The sequence below is a fragment of the Mastigoproctus giganteus genome, chromosome 10, assembly GCF_048544385.1.
Source record: "Mastigoproctus giganteus isolate SK-2022 chromosome 10, ASM4854438v1, whole genome shotgun sequence".
Lineage (NCBI taxonomy): Eukaryota > Metazoa > Arthropoda > Arachnida > Uropygi > Thelyphonidae > Mastigoproctus > Mastigoproctus giganteus.
This window is the reverse complement of record NC_143584.1, coordinates 117,706,747-117,728,119: the sequence shown is the minus strand read 5'-3', so window position 1 is coordinate 117,728,119 and position 21,373 is coordinate 117,706,747. Positions and strand designations below refer to the sequence as shown.

The 21,373-nt window shown below is 36.6% G+C and overlaps 1 protein-coding gene and 1 non-coding gene across 2 annotated transcripts in view; both read right to left on the bottom strand.

Moving 5' to 3' along the window:
- The window catches only part of LOC150079247 (uncharacterized), a 163,526-nt gene extending 142,522 nt beyond the window's left edge, over nucleotides 1-21,004 (bottom strand). Inside the window, exon 1 of the mRNA XM_090383000.1 lies at nucleotides 20,724-21,004. Coding sequence (XP_090239126.1) covers nucleotides 20,724-21,004 — 281 coding nt within the window. The remainder of the gene's footprint in view (nucleotides 1-20,723) is intronic.
- LOC150079248 (U6atac minor spliceosomal RNA) lies at nucleotides 3,495-3,616 on the bottom strand. The gene has a single exon (XR_016547595.1). It is a non-coding gene; the product is annotated as a U6atac minor spliceosomal RNA (small nuclear RNA).
- Nucleotides 21,005-21,373: the final 369 nt, after the last annotated feature.

Here is a 21,373-nt window from a genome sequence, read left to right as displayed (position 1 = left end):
CTGTTTTATCGGAAACCAAACTGATTGTTGTTCATCAGTGCTTTAGTTTCAAGAACTCAGGTAAGCTGTCTGTGTATCATTCTTTCTAGGATTTTACTTAGGCAGCTGGTTAGAGAAATAGGTCGGTAATTTTCTGGAAGTGAGTGATCTTTTCCTGGTTTAGGAAAGGCTAAAATGAAGGAATGATGCCAGGAAGATGGATATGTACCTTCAAGAAAAATCCGGTTATAGAACATTAATAGTAAATTCAAGGCCATATTGTTTATATGTCTCAGCATTACATAATATATACCATCAGGTCCAGCTGCACTGTTGGGTGATCTATTTAATGCTGTTTGCAGTTCAAATAGGTTAAATGGTTGATTATTGGCAATATATTGGGTAGTATGGAATTTTATTTTGTACCTTTCAGCCAAAGCTTTGATTTTAAGAAAAGAGTTGCCACATGCTGACATGGCAGATGTTTGGTAGAAATTCTCTGCAAGGGTGTTAGCTATTCCTTCAGAAGAAGAAATTTCCTGTCCATTTTTGATTAAGATGGGAGAAGGAAGAGGTAGATATTTCCCATTTAATTGCCAAATCTTTTTCCAGATGAGATGACTGTTAGTATCCTTTGTAATAGTGGAGGCAAACTGTATCCATGATTCCTTTTTGGCTTTTCTTCTAATTTGTCTAGCTTTTGACTTGAGCCTTTTATATTGAATTAGATTGTTGGTAGTTGGGAACTTCCGGAACAGATTCCAAGCTTTATTTTTTTCCTTTTTGGTATTGGTACAAGCTTCATTTCACCAGTGTTTAAGGTTTTTGTGCTTACATGTGGAGGCTTAAGGTATTGCTTCAGGAGCAATGGTCAGTATTTGCCTGGTAATATGCTCTGTGACATCATCAATGGGTTGTAGTCTGATCAATTGGCTATCAAAAGAAAGACGGGTTGAAAACTCTTTCCAATCTGCTCTGGAGAATTTCCATTTTGAGCAATTATCAGGGTATGATTTTTGAAGCATTTGGATTCTGCATATGATTGGAAAGTGATCACTATTGTGTGGATCGCTTAATACTGTCCATTCTATATTGGGATATAATATGGGGGAACAGAGAGTTAAATCAATTGCTGACATAGATCCAGTGGGAAGGTGATTATAAGATTAAGTTGGATTAGATTAAGTTGGTCTAGTATCGTCTCGATCAAGTGTCCTTTATTGTCCATGTGGTCTGATCCCCACAATGGATGATGCGCATTGAAATCACCAAGGATACAAAAAGGTGGTGGTATTTGTCTTATGAGGTATCCTAGTTCTTTAAATGTGCACATCTTGTTAGGTGGAAGGTACAGAGATACTAGAGTTAGAATTTGCCCAACTGATACACCACATACAGCAATAGCTTCTAAGTGGGTTTGAAGCGGAATGTTTCTAGAAGGTATTTTACAGTCAACTAGAATCGCGACGCCTCCACGTGTGGATAATGAGGAGTTTCTATCTTTTCTGTAAAATGTCTGATCAATGGAGTTACTTGTGGAGTTAGATTAGTCTCTTGTATGCAAACGGCTATAGGACCATATCGGGAGATTAAATCATAGATGTCATTGGTATTGCTGCGTAAACCTCTACAATTCCATTGAACAATGTTCTGCATTATCGGGGTTTGAGGAGGGAAGGTGAGTGTCTGTTTCTTGTGAGTGGTTTGCTTTTGACGGTCATATTTCATTTTATCTTTTCTAGGAAAATTGGGACGTCCGGGATCTGTACTCTCTTCTACGTCATCAGTTTGACCTGATGAAAATCAAGTCTCCATATCATCTTCTGCATGAAGATGCAAGGACTGTTTCATCGTGTGTAGCTATATTTTCAGAGCCCATTCTATTTGAGTTTGTCTTTTGTAATTCAGTGGCTTGTTGCCTTCGTGATTTATTTAACATTTTATCACATGATTTCATTTTAGGCGGAACTGTGATAGGGGTATTACTTATTTCATCAACTAGAACAGGGTTGGTGGTAGGTTGAGATGTTGACAGCACAGATCATGCCCATTCTGCAATGGATGTATTGGGCGGAATTGATACCTCAGTTTGGGTTGAAACAGCTTGGCACTTTAGTGTAACAGAAGCATATGTGGTTTTGGGGATAGTTGACTTTATTTGCTTTCTTGCTTCTTGATATGTGACCTTATTCTCGATCTTGAACTTTTGTATTCTTTTTTCAATTTTCCAGAGTTCGCATGATTTTGAGTATGCTGGATGGTCGTTCTTGCAATTTGGACATTCCAGAGCCTTTGCAGTACACTCTGTTTGTGAATGGTTTTTTGACCCGCAGTTAGGACAAGTGATTTTGCCTCTGCATGTTGTCTGGGAGTGACCAAACTTTTGGCACTTGAAACATCTTAAAGGGTTTGGAATGTATGGGTGGATACGGCAGTTTAGGTAACCTGCTTTAACTGAGGTCAGCAAATTCGGTGTACTAAAAGTCAATATAACATTACGTGTGGCAACAAGTTTGTCATCCTTCTTTATCATAATTCTTCTTGCTTGAATTACTTTCTGTTCTAGTAATTCCATGACTAATTCCTCTTCGGTTACGTTCAACAAATCCCACTCACTTATTACTCCTTTTGAGGAGTTCAAGGTGTTATGCAGTGAGACTTTGATTGGGATTCCGCTTATAGATGACATTTTTAGTAAAAATTCTGAATGCCTTGCTTGAGTGGTCTCAATTAAAAGATCTCCTGATTGGAGCCTTTTCACCATTTTTGGTGTACCTGCTGCATTCTCCAGACATCTCTGGATGACAAAGGGAGAGAGTCTGCTTAGCGGCTGAGTCGATAAAGGATGTATAATCAGAAAAGCTGGTGGTTCTGATTTGTTAGTCTTTTTTTTTCATTATTTTTGGAAGATTGGGATCGTCTTCCATTCTGCGAGTCTCAGTATGTTGAGAGCCTGTTGGCTCTAGTGGTGGCCATGCATCAGTCCATTGTTGCTCCTTTTAGCCTTGGGAGGTGAGAGCTTTTCCTCCCAGATTTCCGGCCCAGCCACGTGGAGGCAGGAGCGGTGCCACCTAGTGGCCAAGCGGTTGTAGAGGTTAGTTTGTTAGTGCAAAAATTAATAGATATACTAGGAAAAGAAAGGCAATTTTCCTTTCTGGGTTCTTATTTTTTTTTTTTTTTTTTTCTGTTTATACTCCGGCACGACAACCAAGTCAGTAGAGTTTACAATAAATAGTTAATACAAATATTTATCGTATTAAGTAGTCACAGGCTTGAACCCTGGTCCACTCAAGGAACGTGTGCTATGCACTCTCGCTCCTGACCACTGGGCTACATCAGGCCTAAAAAAAAATTTTTTTTTTTATACTTTGGAACGACAACCAAGTCGGTAGGAGTTTACAATAAATCGTAGATACAAATATTTATCGTATTTGGTAGTCAGGGGCTTGAACCCCGGTCGACTCAAGGAATGCGTGCTATGCACTCTCGCTCCTGACCACTGGGGTATGTCAGGCCCAAAAAATTGGTTAAGTGCCGCGAAGTAAGCGGCGGTGCCTTAACCTTATATGTATTAGGCCCAGAGGCCAGTCCATCCTTATCAAGGGGAGTGCTAACCTTCTCTCCTTTCATACAACTTACTTAGGATCTGTTAAGTACAGAACTACTTACAAAGAAATGAGAATAGCACTAGAAAGAAAATAAAACGAAATCACTGAGAAAGAGCACTATATATCACTTAGGAAAATCGCTTGGCACTCGGGACCGCCAGCAGTGGGGAAGATGGATCGCAAATTAATATCACATACGACATACCCGATATCCTTCCTGATGAGGTAGAACATGCGTTGAAGAAAATGAAGAATCAGAAAGCCCCAGAGGAAGACGAAGTTACTGTAGAGTTGTTAAAATTGGGAGGAAGAGACATGACACAAAAACTGGCAAGACTCTTCACAAAATGCATTAGAAAAAGTGTGAGGCCTAAGAAGTGGAATAATGCAATAATAGTTTTGCTGCATAAGAAAGGAGATAAATCGGAAATTGGAAATTATAGACCAATTAGCTTGTTATCCCACATTTACAAGTTGTTCACATGGGTCATTACTAACAGATTAGAAAGAATACTTGATGAGAATCAACCGAAAGAGCAAGCTGGCTTCAGGACAGGATTCTCAACTATGGATCACCTTCACGTAATATCACAGCTAATGGAGAAAGCAAATGAATATGAAACACCATTATGCCTGGCATTTGTGGATTATGAAAAGGCATTTGACTCCATACAGCATAAGACAATGTTTCAGGCATTGGAAAGACAAGGCATAGATACCCCATATATTATGATTTTGAAGAAAATATATGAGAACGCTACCTCCTTAATTAGACTAGACAAAAATAGTAGGAAATTTAAAATTGAGAAAGGAGTTCGACAAGGAGACAATATCTCCAAAGTTGTTTAGAGCTGCCCTTGAGGAAGCTTTCAGAAGATTAGACTGGTCACAGAAAGGAGTCAATGTGAATGGAGAGTACCTAAACCATTTATGATTTGCAGATGATATTGTGGTCATAAGCCACGATCCCAAAGAATTAGAGGAAAATCTTAGTCAGTTATGCAGAGTTAGTAAGGATTTTGTACTAAACATGAATATGGCTAAAACAAAAATAATGATGAACAAGTATGCCATAGAAAGGTATATAATGATTGAAGGAGCAGTAATTGAAAAGGTGGAGTCATATACTTATCTGGGACAAGTCACTGGCTGTAAGAATGATAAATGGTTGGAAATCAAGAGAAGAATAAATTTTGGATGGATAGCATTCAAGAAATATAGTCACACACCAAGGAGCAATATCCCAATCTGTCTGAAACATGAAATAATGAATCAATGTATACACCCCACCATGACTTATGGAAGTGAAACTTGGGTACCCACCAAAAGAATGGAAGGGAAGCTGAGAACGATACAGCGAAGAATGGAACAAATTATATTGGGAATCAGACTGCTAGATAATAAGAGAAACACATGGATTAGGCAGTAAACTCAAGTAAAGGACATTCTTATCAAAACTAAAGAACTAAAATGGTCGGGTAGGACACGTAGCTCGAAGACATGATAACAGATGGACTAAGAAAATAACAGAATGGTACTCTAGAGGAGCTAGAAGAAAAACTGTAAGATAACAACAGAGATGGACAGATAAAATTCATGAGTTTGTGAGTAGTAAATGGATGGCCATTGCACAAAACAGAAGGAACTGGAAAGTTGCTGGAGAAGCCTTCATCCTGCAGTGGATTGAAAATGGCTATGATGTTATCATGACAGAGTTCTTGTATTGAGCTTGAAGGCTCTAAGGGTGGAAAATTGTTAGAATCCATGATAGCTCCTTTTGGCTCTGGGGGTTTATCTTTACTGTCTAAGTTACAGGCCCCACCATGGGGAGGCAGGAGCAGTGCCATGCGGTGGCCAGTGGCTGAGTTAGTAAATTAGTACTTATAGAAAAAAATAAACAGGAAGGTGGTTTCCCTTTCTGGGCCTCTGCTTATTGCTTGTAGAGCGAAAGTGCTACTCTGACATACAAATCAAATTAAGAAAACAGTTTCTGAAACAACAAATAGAATATGTTCACTCAAGTTCTCTTTGTAGAAAATGCTTTTCAAAACGCACTAGAAATCACTTGGCCATGGAACACTTGGAACCCGGGACCAGCAATCAGTAATCAAAATTTGCTGAATTCCGATATGACTGCCCACAACTATGGGCAATCACACCCAAATTCCCCATGATCGTACAGTTCTTAGGGGGGTTAGGTTATCTGTTTTATTTAAGTAAGTCTCAGTAGACAAGGGAGAATTGGCTCGTGCTTAACCAGGAGAGCACTTAATATCATCAAAGTTCTGGCAATGTTTGTGGCAATTCCATTAATTAAGTTTGGTAGATAAACATCAATTTGTTTTTGGGTTACAGGTGGCAGCAGAATTTTCTTTACCGATTTGCTTTTGTTTTTTTGTATGGGTGGGCAGAAGAAGGCACTTAACATGGGAATAGCTGCTGAGAGTTTTTTATATCAGCTTTTGACAGCAAACCGTGTAATTCCACACAAACAAGTTGTATAGGATTACAAGGCCTGCTTGGGGTCCTCATGGGATAAGCAAAGATAGGCTGTGTTAGGGTTATGTTACTAAGAGTGAAAACAGTGCAACTTCTCTGTCCTCAAAGAAAACTAGTCAAAGAAAAAGCATGTGTATCTGAGGGGAAAAAAATTGATTTAATGGACATTTTAATGGATAGTAACATATATCCTGCTCCCTCTATTAGTCCATAAAATCAAGGATTTACAATACTAAAGGAAATTTATATCAGGAATTTATCTGACCTTGGAAATTATGAGCTAGAATTCTATCTGGACACTTTGGTTCATTTTTTGCTATTTTTTCAGGTTATGGCCACACAGATGACCATTGGGCAAAAGGTAAAGAACGCCTGTATGAGAACGACGAGAAACGTCAGATAACTTATGTGGAAAATTAGTTTCCTGATACGGCACTCTAGCGCTGTTCATTCGGTAAACAGACAGTAGGTGTTATCGGTCTGGAGCAAAGTCGAGAACGATATATTGATTGACAGGTAGGCATGGCAAACAATGTGCTGATTGGTGCGCAAATAACACACAATAACATCGGTTTAGTATCACTTTAGTAGCACTAACGGTAACTTGTCCTAATCGCACATGCCCTAACCTTTTTTTCACCATTACAGTATTTCGTAATGGTGAAAAAAGGTCGTTACCTCAACTTGAATCCCATGGGAGCTTGAATCCCTCCCGAAGTGGAGGGGGTAACCTAACCTTTTTTCTTCAGAATCAGTCATATTTAGAAATACATTCATAAAAAAAAAAATTTTTTTTATGACAGTATTTTTATTTTCTTGTTCAATAATATGCCATAATGGTGAAAAAAGGTCAAGTTACTCCACTTGAATCCCATGGGAGCTTGAACCCCTCCCGAAATGGAGGGGTAACCTTACCTTTTTTTCTTTAGAATCATGGGTAGGCTAACACAAATTGTTTATTAACAAAATATTAATTTTTTTATTACTGTACTTTTTATTTTTAAAGACACTCGTGCGGATACACACATATCATAACATCAATCAGCACTTTAAAAGATTCATCGGTACTATTACCTGTTCACTGTTCTTTACAAAACTATTATGCATCATTCTTTACTGGTAAATACACATCATAATGCCAACCAATGACTATACAGTAGCTTGTCATTTGTTACACCCACCACCAATCATTTCATCGTTTGCCACACCTACCTGTCAATCAATATATCCTTCTCAATTTCTGCTCCAGATCGATAACACCTACCGTCTGTTTACCGAGTGAGCAGTGCTAGAGTCCGGTGTCAGGAAACTAAATTTCCGCATAAGTTATCCGACGTTTCTTGTCATTCTCGTGCAGGCTTTCTTTACCTTAGCCGACCATTGCTATAGCAATGAAATAGTTTGCTCACACTGTGCATGGGAAGATCATGTCTATCATGAATGCACAACACAGAATGAAAATCCTGTCTAAATAAATTGTCTTAAGAGAAAGCATCCTTCATCTCACTTTGTATGAAGTATGAAATGCCCTGCTTATGATAATGCTTGTTCAGTATGTTAGGTCAAAAACAGAACAGTTTATCATCAGTAAGAAATTAAGAATAACATTTAGATTATTCTGGAACCTTGAGTGCTTTTCATGGTAATGAAAAGTTTCTTGTTAGTTTGCTCAGGTGTACCAAGCAATTATTGGATTTTAGAAACTATTATTGACAGCATTCAGTACACTGATTGGTGATAGCGATGTATTCAGGACAACATTCAGTACACTTGAATATATGTGGTAACCCTTTTGTGGAATTATCAGTCTACACTCACTTGTTTGACATAATTCATAACTTATTAAGAATTATAAACTGGTATGATTATTAAGAGATAACTACAATTTAAGATGCAGTTATTCTGTGATAATTACCTTTATTAAGACTATCATGTTCCAGATCATATACTAGCTCCTGGATCACATGACGTAAAAAGCACTGACTTCATGTAGTATTTAAACCTATTAATAATCAATATTATTATCATTGCTGATGGGATTCTTCTTCTTCTTGCTCAGATTGCAAGCCAGAGGGAGACAAATTCAAATTGAGGAAAGACAGTTGTAGAATAGATATGCAGAAATTTGCCTTTAGCCAGCAAGTAGTTGATTGCTGGAACAAACTTCCATCTGTCGTTGTGGAAGTTGATAGCTTAAATAAATTCAAGAAAGAACTGTGCAAACTTGTAGAGCAAATGGATGCATGAAATAGGATTTTTTTTTTTTTTGGCTGAGGCTGTACAAGCTTGTTTTTTTGCATCATATGCCTACGCTAATAAAGTTCATAATTTTTTTGAGGTAATGATTTTCCAGCCTAGACACAGACGTGTTATTTACAAAAACACATGCAGCTGCGGAAAAATTATATTGGTTAGACTGGGAGGTTAATTGAATCAAGAGTGGGGTAAAAGAAAAGTTAAAGAAAAAAAAAGTACAGTATATCTCAAAAGCATTAGTATTACAGTAGAAGGCAACCAGTCTTCATACAAAGAGAGTTTATAACAGAAATGTGCTTTTAATTCCTACACATAACTGTTATGCTTAAGTAGCATTTCAAAGTAACTGGTCTTGTTTATACTCCACAACAGCCACCAGGTCACAGGAGTTTACAATAAATTATGAATAAAATTGTTAAATATATTTTTAACAATATACTAAACAAAAAAGATATTGTATTACACACAATTTAATATGCTTTAATGCTCTTTCTTTTCAACTAGCACATTTCAAAATGTCCTAATTTTGGGAGAGGAATTCCTAATTCTATCCAGTCAAAATGCATAAAGAACTCAGTCCAGTTAAAATGCTTAAAGACCTAATGATAAATTAAATGGATTCTACCTTACTTTCTTCAGGCATAAGAAAATATATATTCTTTATCCTTAATAACACTATAAAGAAATATTACTTTAGCAAGAAGTATAATAATCCATGACTTCATAAATAAAATATACTATATTCCCTTTTATCAAAAATACATTTGAAAGACCACTTAAAACTTCATACAGTGGAATCTCATTATTATGTTTACTAGGGGACCAGAAAAAAAAAAAAAAAAAACATTGTCAAAAGAATGAAAACATACTAATGAAAATTCTTATGAGAATTATTTTATTTAACAAAAAATTTTAAAACACATATCTGTAATAAAGGGCTTTGTTTCTTATTGTTCTGGCCTAATTTGTAAATAATCATGCACATTTTTGATAAATGATTAATGATGTCCTTATCAACATTAAAAATGCAAATAGAACACATTATGTCCATGACTTCTAAGACTTTTGACAGAATCAGAATTGGTGAGAGCTCTTTTTCTTCATCATCATCGACTCTTCTTTATGCCTAGTGCTGCTTCATTTCTCATAGCAATGAAGGCTTAGAGGTAATGCTGTTGTCACACTTGACATAATCATTGAAGCAAATGTCATTTCCAGCAATTTACTGCCATTCAACTGATTTTATCATGTAATCGTCTGTATCTTCTATGAGCTAGGTATTTCACTACCTGTGCTAGATAGTAATTCCCTGGCCTGGCTCCATATGCCAGGGATGGAAACTAGCTTGCTGCAGTGAGCTAAGCTAAGTGGCCAGTCATACAATACATCAAACACACCCTGACACTACACTATGATACACCTAATCACTACACTGACTGACCTTTATCCGTATGGTATCTTCACATATACCAAGAGGAGTTGCCATAGTTTGGTTGGGGACACGCACACCAATAAATAAATGTATTTGCTACTAGAGCGCCATCAGGAAGCATATGACAATGGCCCACTTTATTGAAACAGTTCCTTGTGTTGTGTGCATGAACAGAATCCCATGCAGATTTTTGAAGCACATCACACCCAATACTGGTATTTTCTTCTGCATGGTGTGTACAAAAGCCAGCTGGTTTTATGAGTTTCTGTCTATAATTTTGCTTCAAATTACATTTTGTTCAAGGGGCTGAAGTTGACTCATACAATTGGCCAGGAGGAATACCACTTTTTCATACCACAGATATCTGAGGGATAAGTAAAATTTTTCTCTTATTTTCAGTTGACTCCATTTTGGCTCATAAAAAGTTTGAAAAATGGGAGACTTTATCTATGCCTTAGTGTTTGAGTAATAAGTGCAAGAAAAGGTATGTACATTCTTAAAATTAAAAATGCAAATAGAACACATTAAAATCTTTCTTTTCAACTAGCACATTTCAAACTTTCCTAATTTTGCAAGAGGAATTCCTAATTCTATCCAGTTAAAATGCATAAAGACCTAATGATTCAGTTATTGAGTTGTTCAGTCATTAGTTGTTGAAGAATTAGGTCTTTGTGCAGATTTTTTCTTTCCCTAAAACCAATGGTATAAGTATCTCTGTTCCACTTTCATTGTGGTGTAACAGGACTGTAAACAATACGTTGCTCAATTTGCATTTCTAACCTTTGAAGTGCACTGTTTTATTGGATAAAAGGTAGAAAAATAGTCCCGTCTCACCCGAATCAAAAACATTTTCAGGAAAATATTCTTCAGGGATGGCTGGCAGGTTGTGTTTTTTCCATGTATCCACCATCTCTACACTTGTGCTAGCACCTTCACCATATACACAATGGTACACAGGATTGGGTACCTTCTTAAATCTTCCTATTCAGCCATTCAATGCCTTAAAATCTCTATCCTCATCTTCTTTTGATGCAGTCTCCTTATTGGAGGTTGGCAATCACCATGCTGTATCTCTCACTGTCCTGGGCAAGATGAGAAAGGTCCTCAGCTGATCCACCAGCTGCAGATGTTTTTCAGCCAAGAAATCTCAGGGATTACCAGTACTCAGTCAGAGATGTAAAATGTGTGGAATATGTTAAGACATTAGAAATAGCAAGTATGAGGATTCATTATGGATAATTCAGTAAATTCTAATGACTTTTGGAGTTCTCATAATGGTGAGTTAATTGATTATTTGAATATATTGCATTTAAATGGACAACAGTCTAGGGTTGTAATGGATGAGGCTAGGGTTTTTGCACAGGACAAGGTGTGATATTCTATGTTTACAAGAACCATATGTAATGCAGATAGATCAGAAATTTAAAGTAGTAGGATTTCCAGTTATGTCAGAATTGTTAATGTGACAGCAGAAAGAAGAACAAAGGCTGCTACAGAAGTATTTAGCAACCATTTGAATATAATTGTTATTAGCAGTATGTTCAAGTATAGCTGTGTGTGTGTGTGTGTGTGTGTGTGTGTGTGTGTGTGTGTGTGTGTGTGTGTGTGTGTGTGTGTGTGTGTACAACTTAAATTTCATTCAATTTGGTATCACTTTATTGCCCACCATTGTAGAATTTAAAATATATTACCTTACATGGATAATGTGTTATTAAGAATTGGCTATGGTAATGTTACATTTACAATGGACTCTAATTTTTGGCATAGTCCAATTTTGGATTCTAGGGGAATGAGTTTTGAAGATTTTATAATCTCTAATAATTTAACTGTGATAAATGTTCCAAACCAACCTTTTATATTCAGTACAACCAATGGCGAGTCCAATATAGATGTGACATTGAGCTCTAATAATGTGACTAATAGAATATGTCATTGGTATGTGGACACTGAGGTGACTAATAGTGACCATAGGTCATTGTTATTTCATTTAAGACTAGGAGGGAAAGATTTGGGTAATGAGTTGAAGTCTAAGGAGCAACTTAGATTTTTGTACAAAAACATTAATTGGAAAAAGTTCAGGCATTCCACTAATCTAGACTTTGGGAATAATAAGCATTTGACACTAAACACATCAGAGTATGCTCTATTTGTGCAGAATGCACTTTATAGGGCTTTACTGTATGCAGCCAAGAGAAGGAAATTGCTTTAAAAAAAAAAAAAAAAAAAGTACTTTGGCATAGTCCAATTTTTTATTTTAATTACGTAGAGAAGTATTTCATTTAAGAAAACAATACCAAAAGCATAAATCTTGGAATGCAGCTGAAGTCAGTTATTTTAAAGAATTGTTTAGGAATAAAAGAAAGAAATATCATAAGGCCATATATGAACATAAAGTAAGAGCTTGGAGGTCATTGGTGTCTACAGTTGGAAATAGTGACCCATGGGAACTTTTATATAGATTGTCAATTTAAAATTAACTAAATGCACAAGGCATAATACGTTAAGAGTAAGAGTTTAATATCTATATGATATCGGTGTAGATACACCATAGATAACTCTTAAGAAACTACAATGGTAGTGTGGGAGACATCATTTTCTCTGTATCTCCTTGTGCTCTTCCTTCGCAACGAGCTGCCATGGTATTGCACTACCTCGAATAAGTAACGCTTCACTAATAGAAAAGACTACTGTTACTTTTTCTCAGTGAGTACCACCGCCCAGACGGCACTGTTTCAAAGCTATTGGCCTATCATCGGTGGGTGGGCAGGTGCTCTGGCAATGTCTGTAATACCACTGTCTTCTGGCATTCTCTACATTTTTCTAACAGCACATTCATACCTAGGAGAGCTTCTTTTGTGCCTAGTCCAGTTCGGAATCCAAACTGGGTGTCAGAGATTATCGATTCACATTTTTTTGTAAATCCTATTTGGATTATCTGTAGCAACAGCTTCAACATGTGGCTCATCAGACTAATAAGACGAAAACTGTTGCATGAGATAATGCTGTTCTTCTTTGGAAGAGGGATGAATTAAATGAAGACTTCAACCAATCATTAGGCAGAGTTGCATATAGATTTATTGAACATAATCCTCATCTATTGGGCTAAATTGGCTACCTCTGTCTGAATCATGCTTCTGTCTACTGGTTGTTTGTTATTTGGTTTTTAGAAGCATTAGCAACTAAGACCATATTGCTCCGGGGATATGCGGTGATCATTCCCTGACCTTCCGCATCCTCCGTATTTGGTGGGCACGGGCTCGAACCCCGGTCTAATCAAGAAGCGTGTGCTATGCACTGCTGCTCCTGCCCACCTGGCTTTGTCTACTGGTATATTCAATACATGTGCCTGTTTGAACTGCTTCAACAACACTTCCTCGAGCTCTGAATGCTGTCCTTATACACGCGCTTTCTCTTGCCACTTACTCCATATTTGAACATTGCTTCAATTTTATTCTACTTAGACACTATCATACTGAGTATAAATGAACACATGTTCAGCTTCTGCACAATATCCACACTTCATGTGAGGATTATGGTCTGCTTTTTGCATTATTTTCAGTTTTTCAACATTCATCTATAATTTGTCTTATTTGCTTCTTCTCTGTTGTGAAAACTTGACAACTAAATAGGGGCAACCACTTCTCCATGCACTTGACAGATTGCATGGAACCCACAAGGAATGTTTCTGGCAACTGGCTTAGAACTCTGAGATTTCAGGCTATAGTCTCTTCCTTCAATACATTCATTTGAAAAAGAAACCTACATATGCCAAACTTACTGCCAGTAATTGCCCTGATTGCCTGGTAAGCAATAGTCAGTCACTTGAACCTCCCATATGTTGGTGTGACTGTCAAGAATCTCATCTCATGAGATTGTTAACACAACTACCAAGAACCTATATTCGTGGGCTTGTTAGCGCAATTGCCAAGAACCTCTGCTCATGGGCTTGTTGGTGTGACTGCTGGGAATCTCCACTTGCAGGCTTGTTGCTGATAGGCTTTAACAAGAGGGCATATTAACTTACAAGCAACATGGCTGGTTAAAACGAAATCCCAGACCTAGAAGAAATTTAATCATCCTAAATGGAAATCATAACTGTGGTAAATAAAATCTCTGTATGTATAGTTAATAGGAATGGGACAAGGATTTCCAAAAATATTCACACTATGTGGAAAATGTGATAAGTATGAAACTATTAAAATAATTTAATACTTTTAGAGGTGGTAGATGACTTTCATCAACCGGTGAAATACCACAACTTTGCTTATTGGAGGCTTGAAGTGGTGAAACCCATGTTTACTCTCTAGAGCAAAGTTTCCGGCATCCCCCTCCCCCCATACTTCTCCTTCAAAACATGCATGGTACTAAGTACTATAGGTTTTGATACCTTTCGTGTTTGGGGGTTTCATAAAAATAAATAAATAAATAAAACGCTAATTACATTAAGTATTTATCTGAAATTTCTTAGTAAGACATAAAAATATAATTACATTTATCGTTAAAATACTAATGTATTTCTTTTAATTCTTTTCTTTCTCTATCAACTTTCAGTCCATAATGCTAGCTATGCTATTACACACACACGCACACAAATTACATGCGAAACATGCACTGATTGTTTATTTCAACACTGGCTCAGTGAAAAACAGCTGACAGGTTAAAGGGTATTAATCTAAGCTTAAGAAACAACATTACTTTTAAATAAAGAATGTTATCTCAATAAGTAAATCTTTCATAATAAAATATTATTTACAAGTTATTTAAATTAAATTCTATACCTACAAAAGCACTGAAGAAATATTCGAAATTATGATATTAAAAGTTCACTTAGTTCTTACCTTTTCATTAAATTTCAGAGAAAGTTAACCACATAATGCTGAAAGTATCAAAATTCTACAATCTTCCCCTCCATCTTATAGTGTTTCCTCTTTCCCATACAAGAGTTGATTGGTATTACTGATTCAGTACACAACTGACAGTAGACCCTGATGTGGCCCCATATACCACGGACAGAAACGAGGTGATTGTACATTCTGCAGTCACCTGGGCTAAAACACCAGTCATTAAGCATAAACAACATAACTTAACAGCACAATACATGTACATTAATACACTGATTAGCCTTTATTTGTACAACATCTTCACAATACACAGTGCAGTTGCTTGCCATAGGTTGGTTGTGAAATTGCCTTTCTGTAATTCGATGATTAACCATACTTCAAATTTGTCAAATTTAATCACTATACACTAGTAAACAAGCAAGTACGTGTGTCTGCTTTTACTCTTAGTAATCCTAATGCAGCCTATGTATTTGCTTTTCCCGTGGGAACCCCCAAGCAGGCCTTGTAATCATACAAGATTTGTTTTTCAGGCTCTGCATGTCCCAATAGAAAGAGTGCATGAATCAATGGACCCTGCTTGTGGTTATTGTTAAACTACAGTAATACCCCGAAGTTACGCGATAGGTGGGTTCACGAATGTTGTTCACGAATTCACGTATGTCGGGGTACAACTTTGCATATAAATACATATGGGACCAAGGACTAACAAAAACACTAGTTTAGAAGAAAAATATTTAATAAAATTGCAGTTCTTTATACATATTAATACAAAATATGTATTAAAAAAATAAATGAGTTACGTAAAAAAGTTATGTCGATGGCTTCATAAAATCTAACAATTCGTCTGACGACACAGCGCCTTCTTTTTTTCACGCAGAATTTCTTCGTAGCAAGCTAATAATTTTTTTATTCCTTGCTTTGTAGTTATAATGCATTCTTCGTTGCAGTCTATGTTTTCTAACATTTTTAAGCCCTTTTCAATTGAGCTGAGACCTTCTGTCAAGCTTGCAATTGTCATGTGCTTTTCTGGTGGAACTGGGTCTGAAGTGTTGGATACTTCAGTGACGTTTTGCTCACGCATCTCTATGAGCTCATTCATTGTCAGCTCCTGACTATGTGAATTCAACAGCTCGTTGACATCATCACCATTGACTTCCAAATCTAATTGCCTGGCAAGATTAACAACTTCTTCTATCACATGAGCGACATGATCAGTTTCTGGCGTTGTTTTCGTCTCGTTTTTGAAAAAAAAAAATTAACAAAGTTTCTTCCAGAGACCATTCAATGTTTTTTTTGTGAATTTCATCTCAAGATTCTTCAATGATTTTTATGGCATCTAAAACATTTTGTTTCCAAAAGTCTTTAACAGATATCTCACTATTTTGTCTCATAGCTTCATTCAGACGTGCAAACGAACGCCTCGTGTAGTAAGCCTTGAATGTTTTGATGACTCTGTGGTCCATCGGTTGAAGCAAGCTGGTTGTGTTTGGAGGTAAAAACAGAACTTTCACACGTGGGTCGAAATTAATTAGGGTGGCAGGAGCGTGACCGGGTGCATTGTCAATAAGAAGCATCACTTTAAATGGAATCTGTTTAGACTTGCAATAACGTTCAACTTCGGGTATGAAGTGGTGACCAAACGAGTCCTCAAAAACTGGAAGCTGTCACCCAAGCTTTATGATTTGACTTCCAAATCATTGGTAAGCTAATTTTAGATATACACCAAACGAAAAAATCAAGAACCGCTTAACTCCGAGTTCGCGTAAGTCGGGGTATTACTGTATTAGTCTATGTGTTAGTCTATTTTAGGTGTAAAGGATATTCTTTATATAGTACATGATTAGACAACATAAACTAACTTTTGCCTTTAGTGGTTTTCAGTTATTTGAAGTTATTATAAACAATACAGTTTTTTTTCTTAATCATTTTCTTAATATCACAGTATTACTATAAAATGATAAATTTAATACCTGCATTCATTTTCTTTTATCCAGGTATATTAAGGGAAGCAGCAAAGGAAGTAAGCAAACCCTTAGCCATAATTATGAGAGCATTCTTGTATTCAGTGGTGGTCAAGGAGGACTGGAGATGTGTGACTGGATCCCCAATTCAGAAAGGGAATCAAAGGGTGACAAGTAAATACAGACAAGTTAGTTTAACACTCTGTTCCAGGGAAATTAATGGATTTGATTTGATTTTGGGTTTATTGGCGCAAAAACAACTGGGAAATTAATGGAGTCACTTGTAAAAGTAGTAATGCAGGATCATCTAGACATGGCCACAATTATACTTCAAATATGGCATGGGTTTGTGAAGAGGAAACCTTGTTTAACAAATTTGACTAGTTACTAAAATGTGGTCATAAAGGAATTCAATGTAAAAAATAATTTTAATATCATATATTTCAATTTCAGGAAAGCTTTTGATACTGCTGCACGTAAAAGATGGCTGTACAAAATTGGAGTAGTCTTCCATGTTCAACTGTGTCAAAAGCTTTCCTGAAATCCAAGCATATGATACAAAATCATTTTTTGCATCCAGTTCCTTTGTAACCACATAATAGTATCCAATCAAATTTGTCAGACAAGACTTTCCCTTAACAAACCATGCTGTGTCTGAATTATTGTTGCAGTCTTGTCTAAATGATCCTGCAATGCATCTTTAACCAGTGACTCCATTATTTTACCCAGAACAGAAGTTAAACTAACTGGTCTGTAATTGCTCGTGTCACCCGTAAATCCCCCATTTGTGAATTGGAGATACATTTGCACATCTCCAGTCCGTGGGGACTTCCCCTGAGTCCAAGGATGCTCTCATAATTATGGCTAAGGGTCTGATTAGTTCCTTTGCTGCCTCCTTTAATATAACTGGATAGAACCCATCCACCCCATGTGCCTTTATGTTTAAGTTCAACAGTTTCTCCTCCACTTTGCTCTCAGTTATTACAAAATCATTAAGCACCCTATTACAATTTGATAAACTTCTGGCATTTTCCTTCCTTGATAACTACTCATGTGTGAATGTAGATGCAAAATACTCATTCAGTTTGTTTGCTATCTGAGCAGGATCATCAACAGTCAAACCATCAATACCATGTGGACCAATCTGATTCATCCCCTTCCTTTTAGTTTATATAAGTAAATAAATCCTTGCTGTTTTTCTTAGCATCCTTTGCCAAAGATTTTTCGTAATCTGCCTTTGCTTGCCTAACCTCCTTTGTGACTTGATTACAGACTAGATTATATCTACCATAGGCTTCTATGTCACCTGATAATTTATATGCATCCCATGCATTTTATTTCTCTACCATGAGTCTCATTAGTTCATTTGACAACCATTTAGGCCTGAACCTTGAACAATATTTCCTAATAGGTATGAAAAGTCTAGTAGCTTCCACAATTAATTCCTTGAATCTTGGTAACATCATCAGTTGGTCCCACTAAACAGGATTTAAAAATGGTCTGAGACACTGCAGTCACCTTTACAGAAGCAAAAACTCTTTCCTTTACCCCTGATGGCAATAATATCCTTAAGTAAATTCCAAATCAGTACACTGTGGTCACTGCCACCTAGTGGTTCCTTTATCTGTAAATTCTTAATACACGAATGATCACTGCTGATAACCAGATCAAGAATATTACCCTGTCTGGTTGCCTCTTGAACATGCTGCTGCAGAAAACAATCATCCAATAAATCCACAAAAGTCTTGCTAGCGTGTGAGTGACCAACCACAAGTTCCAGTCAATATCTGGAAAGTTAAAATCCCACATTACAAGACATTCTGATCAACTGTTCATTGTACTCATCAGAGTCATTAGGTGTATAATACACATCTATTCTCATTTTTCCTTTCCAATGCTTATGTCACACCATACTAACTCAACATTGCATTATCCACCAATGTCAATTGGATGCACTTCCTTAGATTTTATGTATTTCTTAACTAACAGCATAACCCCCTCCTCCCTTCCTATCCTTTCTGTACACATTGTACTCCTCAAATTCCAATTCTGCATTCCCAATATCTGTGTAACACCAAGTCTCTGATATCCCAACAATACCCGCCTTTGATGTCTTCACTTCAAATTCATCAAATTTATTTACTATACTTCTAACATTGATGTATAAGAAAGTATACATGCACCTATTCTTATTCTTAGTTGCCCTAACACATCCCATGTATTTATTTGTATCATGATGTCTGCCATCAGTCCCTGAAACCCCCAGCACCCCTTGCTCCAGGCCACTGCTCATTCTAATAGAAGTAGTGCAAGAATCAACTTCATATAACTTTTTGTTGCTGATTTTGGGACATGAGCCATTAAGGCATTGGCAATTTGTGTAAAATCAGCAATGCTTCGTCCCTTCCATTCCATGACAGGCAGAGGGAAAGTATGAATTTACTACCCATTTTTCTGATTGTTTTCCAAATTATGGGGAAGGATAGCTTTATTTATGGTTGAATTGAACCGGATCCAAGGAGTTTGTTTATTGAATCATCTAGCATGTCTCATTCTTCCTTGAGTGTGTTTATGTTGAATAAGGTTAGCAGTAGCTGGACTATGGCAAAAGCTATTCCAAGCTTTATTTATTTTATTTTTTTAAATTGCACAGCATTCAGCACTCCATATTTTTGGGTGTACTGTTGCAATGAACTTAATTTTTCCTGTCTTTATATTTTACTTACCTCACTATTTTTTGTACTACAAATTAATCCTTATTTATTTAATTACTTCCCTTATTCAATGCCCACTTATTAAGGATTTATACAGAATCCTATTTTCTTGTATTGTTCTAATACTAATGAAAAACCAAGTATTTTGAGCAATTACTAAATTTATACTGATAAATGAGGAGAGTACAGTTGGATAAATTAATTCCATTTGTAATTAGAGCCCACAAGAAGCTTTGTTCTTAACTATGTCTTAAAAATAGTAATGCCACCATTCCAAGGTAAAAGGGGCCAGTGAAATTTAATCCACCTAGCACAGTTGTAATCAGAGATAGATATCCAAACCTCCTAGTATCAAATGATCCATTATGTAAGTGTTGCAACCATCACGTGTTGTGTAAGTGATAGGAACCAGAGTCCCAGACAGTAGAATAGAAAGCTAAGATTCCATTAACCGAGGGGGGGGGAATTTCCGAGATATAAAAAGGTGGAGTGTTTAGTTGTTGAGGAAGTGGAATTGAAGTGAAAGAACTCAATGGAGGAAAGAGAGTTCAACGGAGGAGGAGGCCGAAGAAACCATCCAAGTCGATGGGGCTCACCACTAAGACAAAGGGCGCCAACACCCAGATAGCCAAGCTGGTTCTTCTGTTGCCCTACCGACTGAACTTCTGAACTTCTTCCCAATGCCATAGTGAGTTGGGTAAGTGAAAAATGCCTGTTCATAAAATATGATTCCATAAGTATGAAAGGAGAATGTCTGAGATAACAATAATGAATAGAAGTAATCAGGTTAATTCCTAACCAAGAGGAACGATAATGACAAATGGATTTTTTCCCAGTATTTGGTGTTGGTATCTTATATACCTTTTGTGTCTTAACTATTAATGTATCTTAATATTTTAAGTACCTTAGTATTCAAATGGAATATTTCTATATAAGTTTGTGCACAGAGTTAAAATAAAGGAAGATGGAAAATGTTCTAATGTAAAACTACAATACCATTTAAACTTATTTGGTCATTTTATTCATGTTAAATTGTGAATGGGTTGTGTATGAAAGGTCTCGCGTCCACAGCACAGACAAACCAGAAGTAGAAATATGACATATGTTAATTGCGGAATCAAGGGTCAGGCTATTTGCATAACTAGACTTTCGACGTAACCACAATGCCTTTAGCCCAAATTGCACCCCTCATAGAAAACTATTCTTGAGGGGCCAGGATATACAAGGCTGTGTCCTATATTGTCACTAGACAAACACATTAAGGGGAATCAGAGACAAGCGGTGCCTAAAATGCCATAAATACACTGGTGGTGAAAAATATTAGGAACACCTAAAGTACCATCCACACATGTTGATGGTACACTCCCTCTCAGCACAATAATAGTACTGGTAATATTGAGGAAGATTTTGGTATGGCTTTTTCAGCTGCATACAATATCTTTTTGGTGATATACACAAATACTTTATCACATCTGAGGACTGTTGGATTACAGCTGATGGCATTAAGAAAACCAAAGATGTTAATATTCAAAAGCTGTTCTGAATGTTCAGCACTGGAGGTTTCAATGAAGATGTATACTGATCTGAGACTTTTTACAGACTTGGAAGATCCAACTAAGATTTCCAATTTCTTCTGAACTCTAAATGGAGATACTCTGCCAATCGGATTTTCACTATTGGAGTACATGATCAAGAAAGCCGAAAATGGACACATTTCTGAGTCAGTTTTCTGGCATTTGGTCACTCCTGAGTTGGTCATACAGTAAAATCTTATTAATACAAACTCAGTTTATACGAAGTACTCATTTATATGAAGCACATAACATTCTCCTGCAAAATAAGCTTTTCTATGTAAATATATTCATTTATTACAAAATTTGGTTAATATGTATTACAAAGTTCATTTTTACACTGTGAGAATGAAATAAATATTGTTATCTGTTATTAAATACAAATCTTGGCACAGCTGTCAAATTATTGCCTCTGGCCACCAGTTCCCTGCTTCCCAAAGGAACTGCTAGAAATTACTGTTGTGTACACAAAACCAGTTTATGGTAGCTACAATGTAATTGCACTCTGAAAA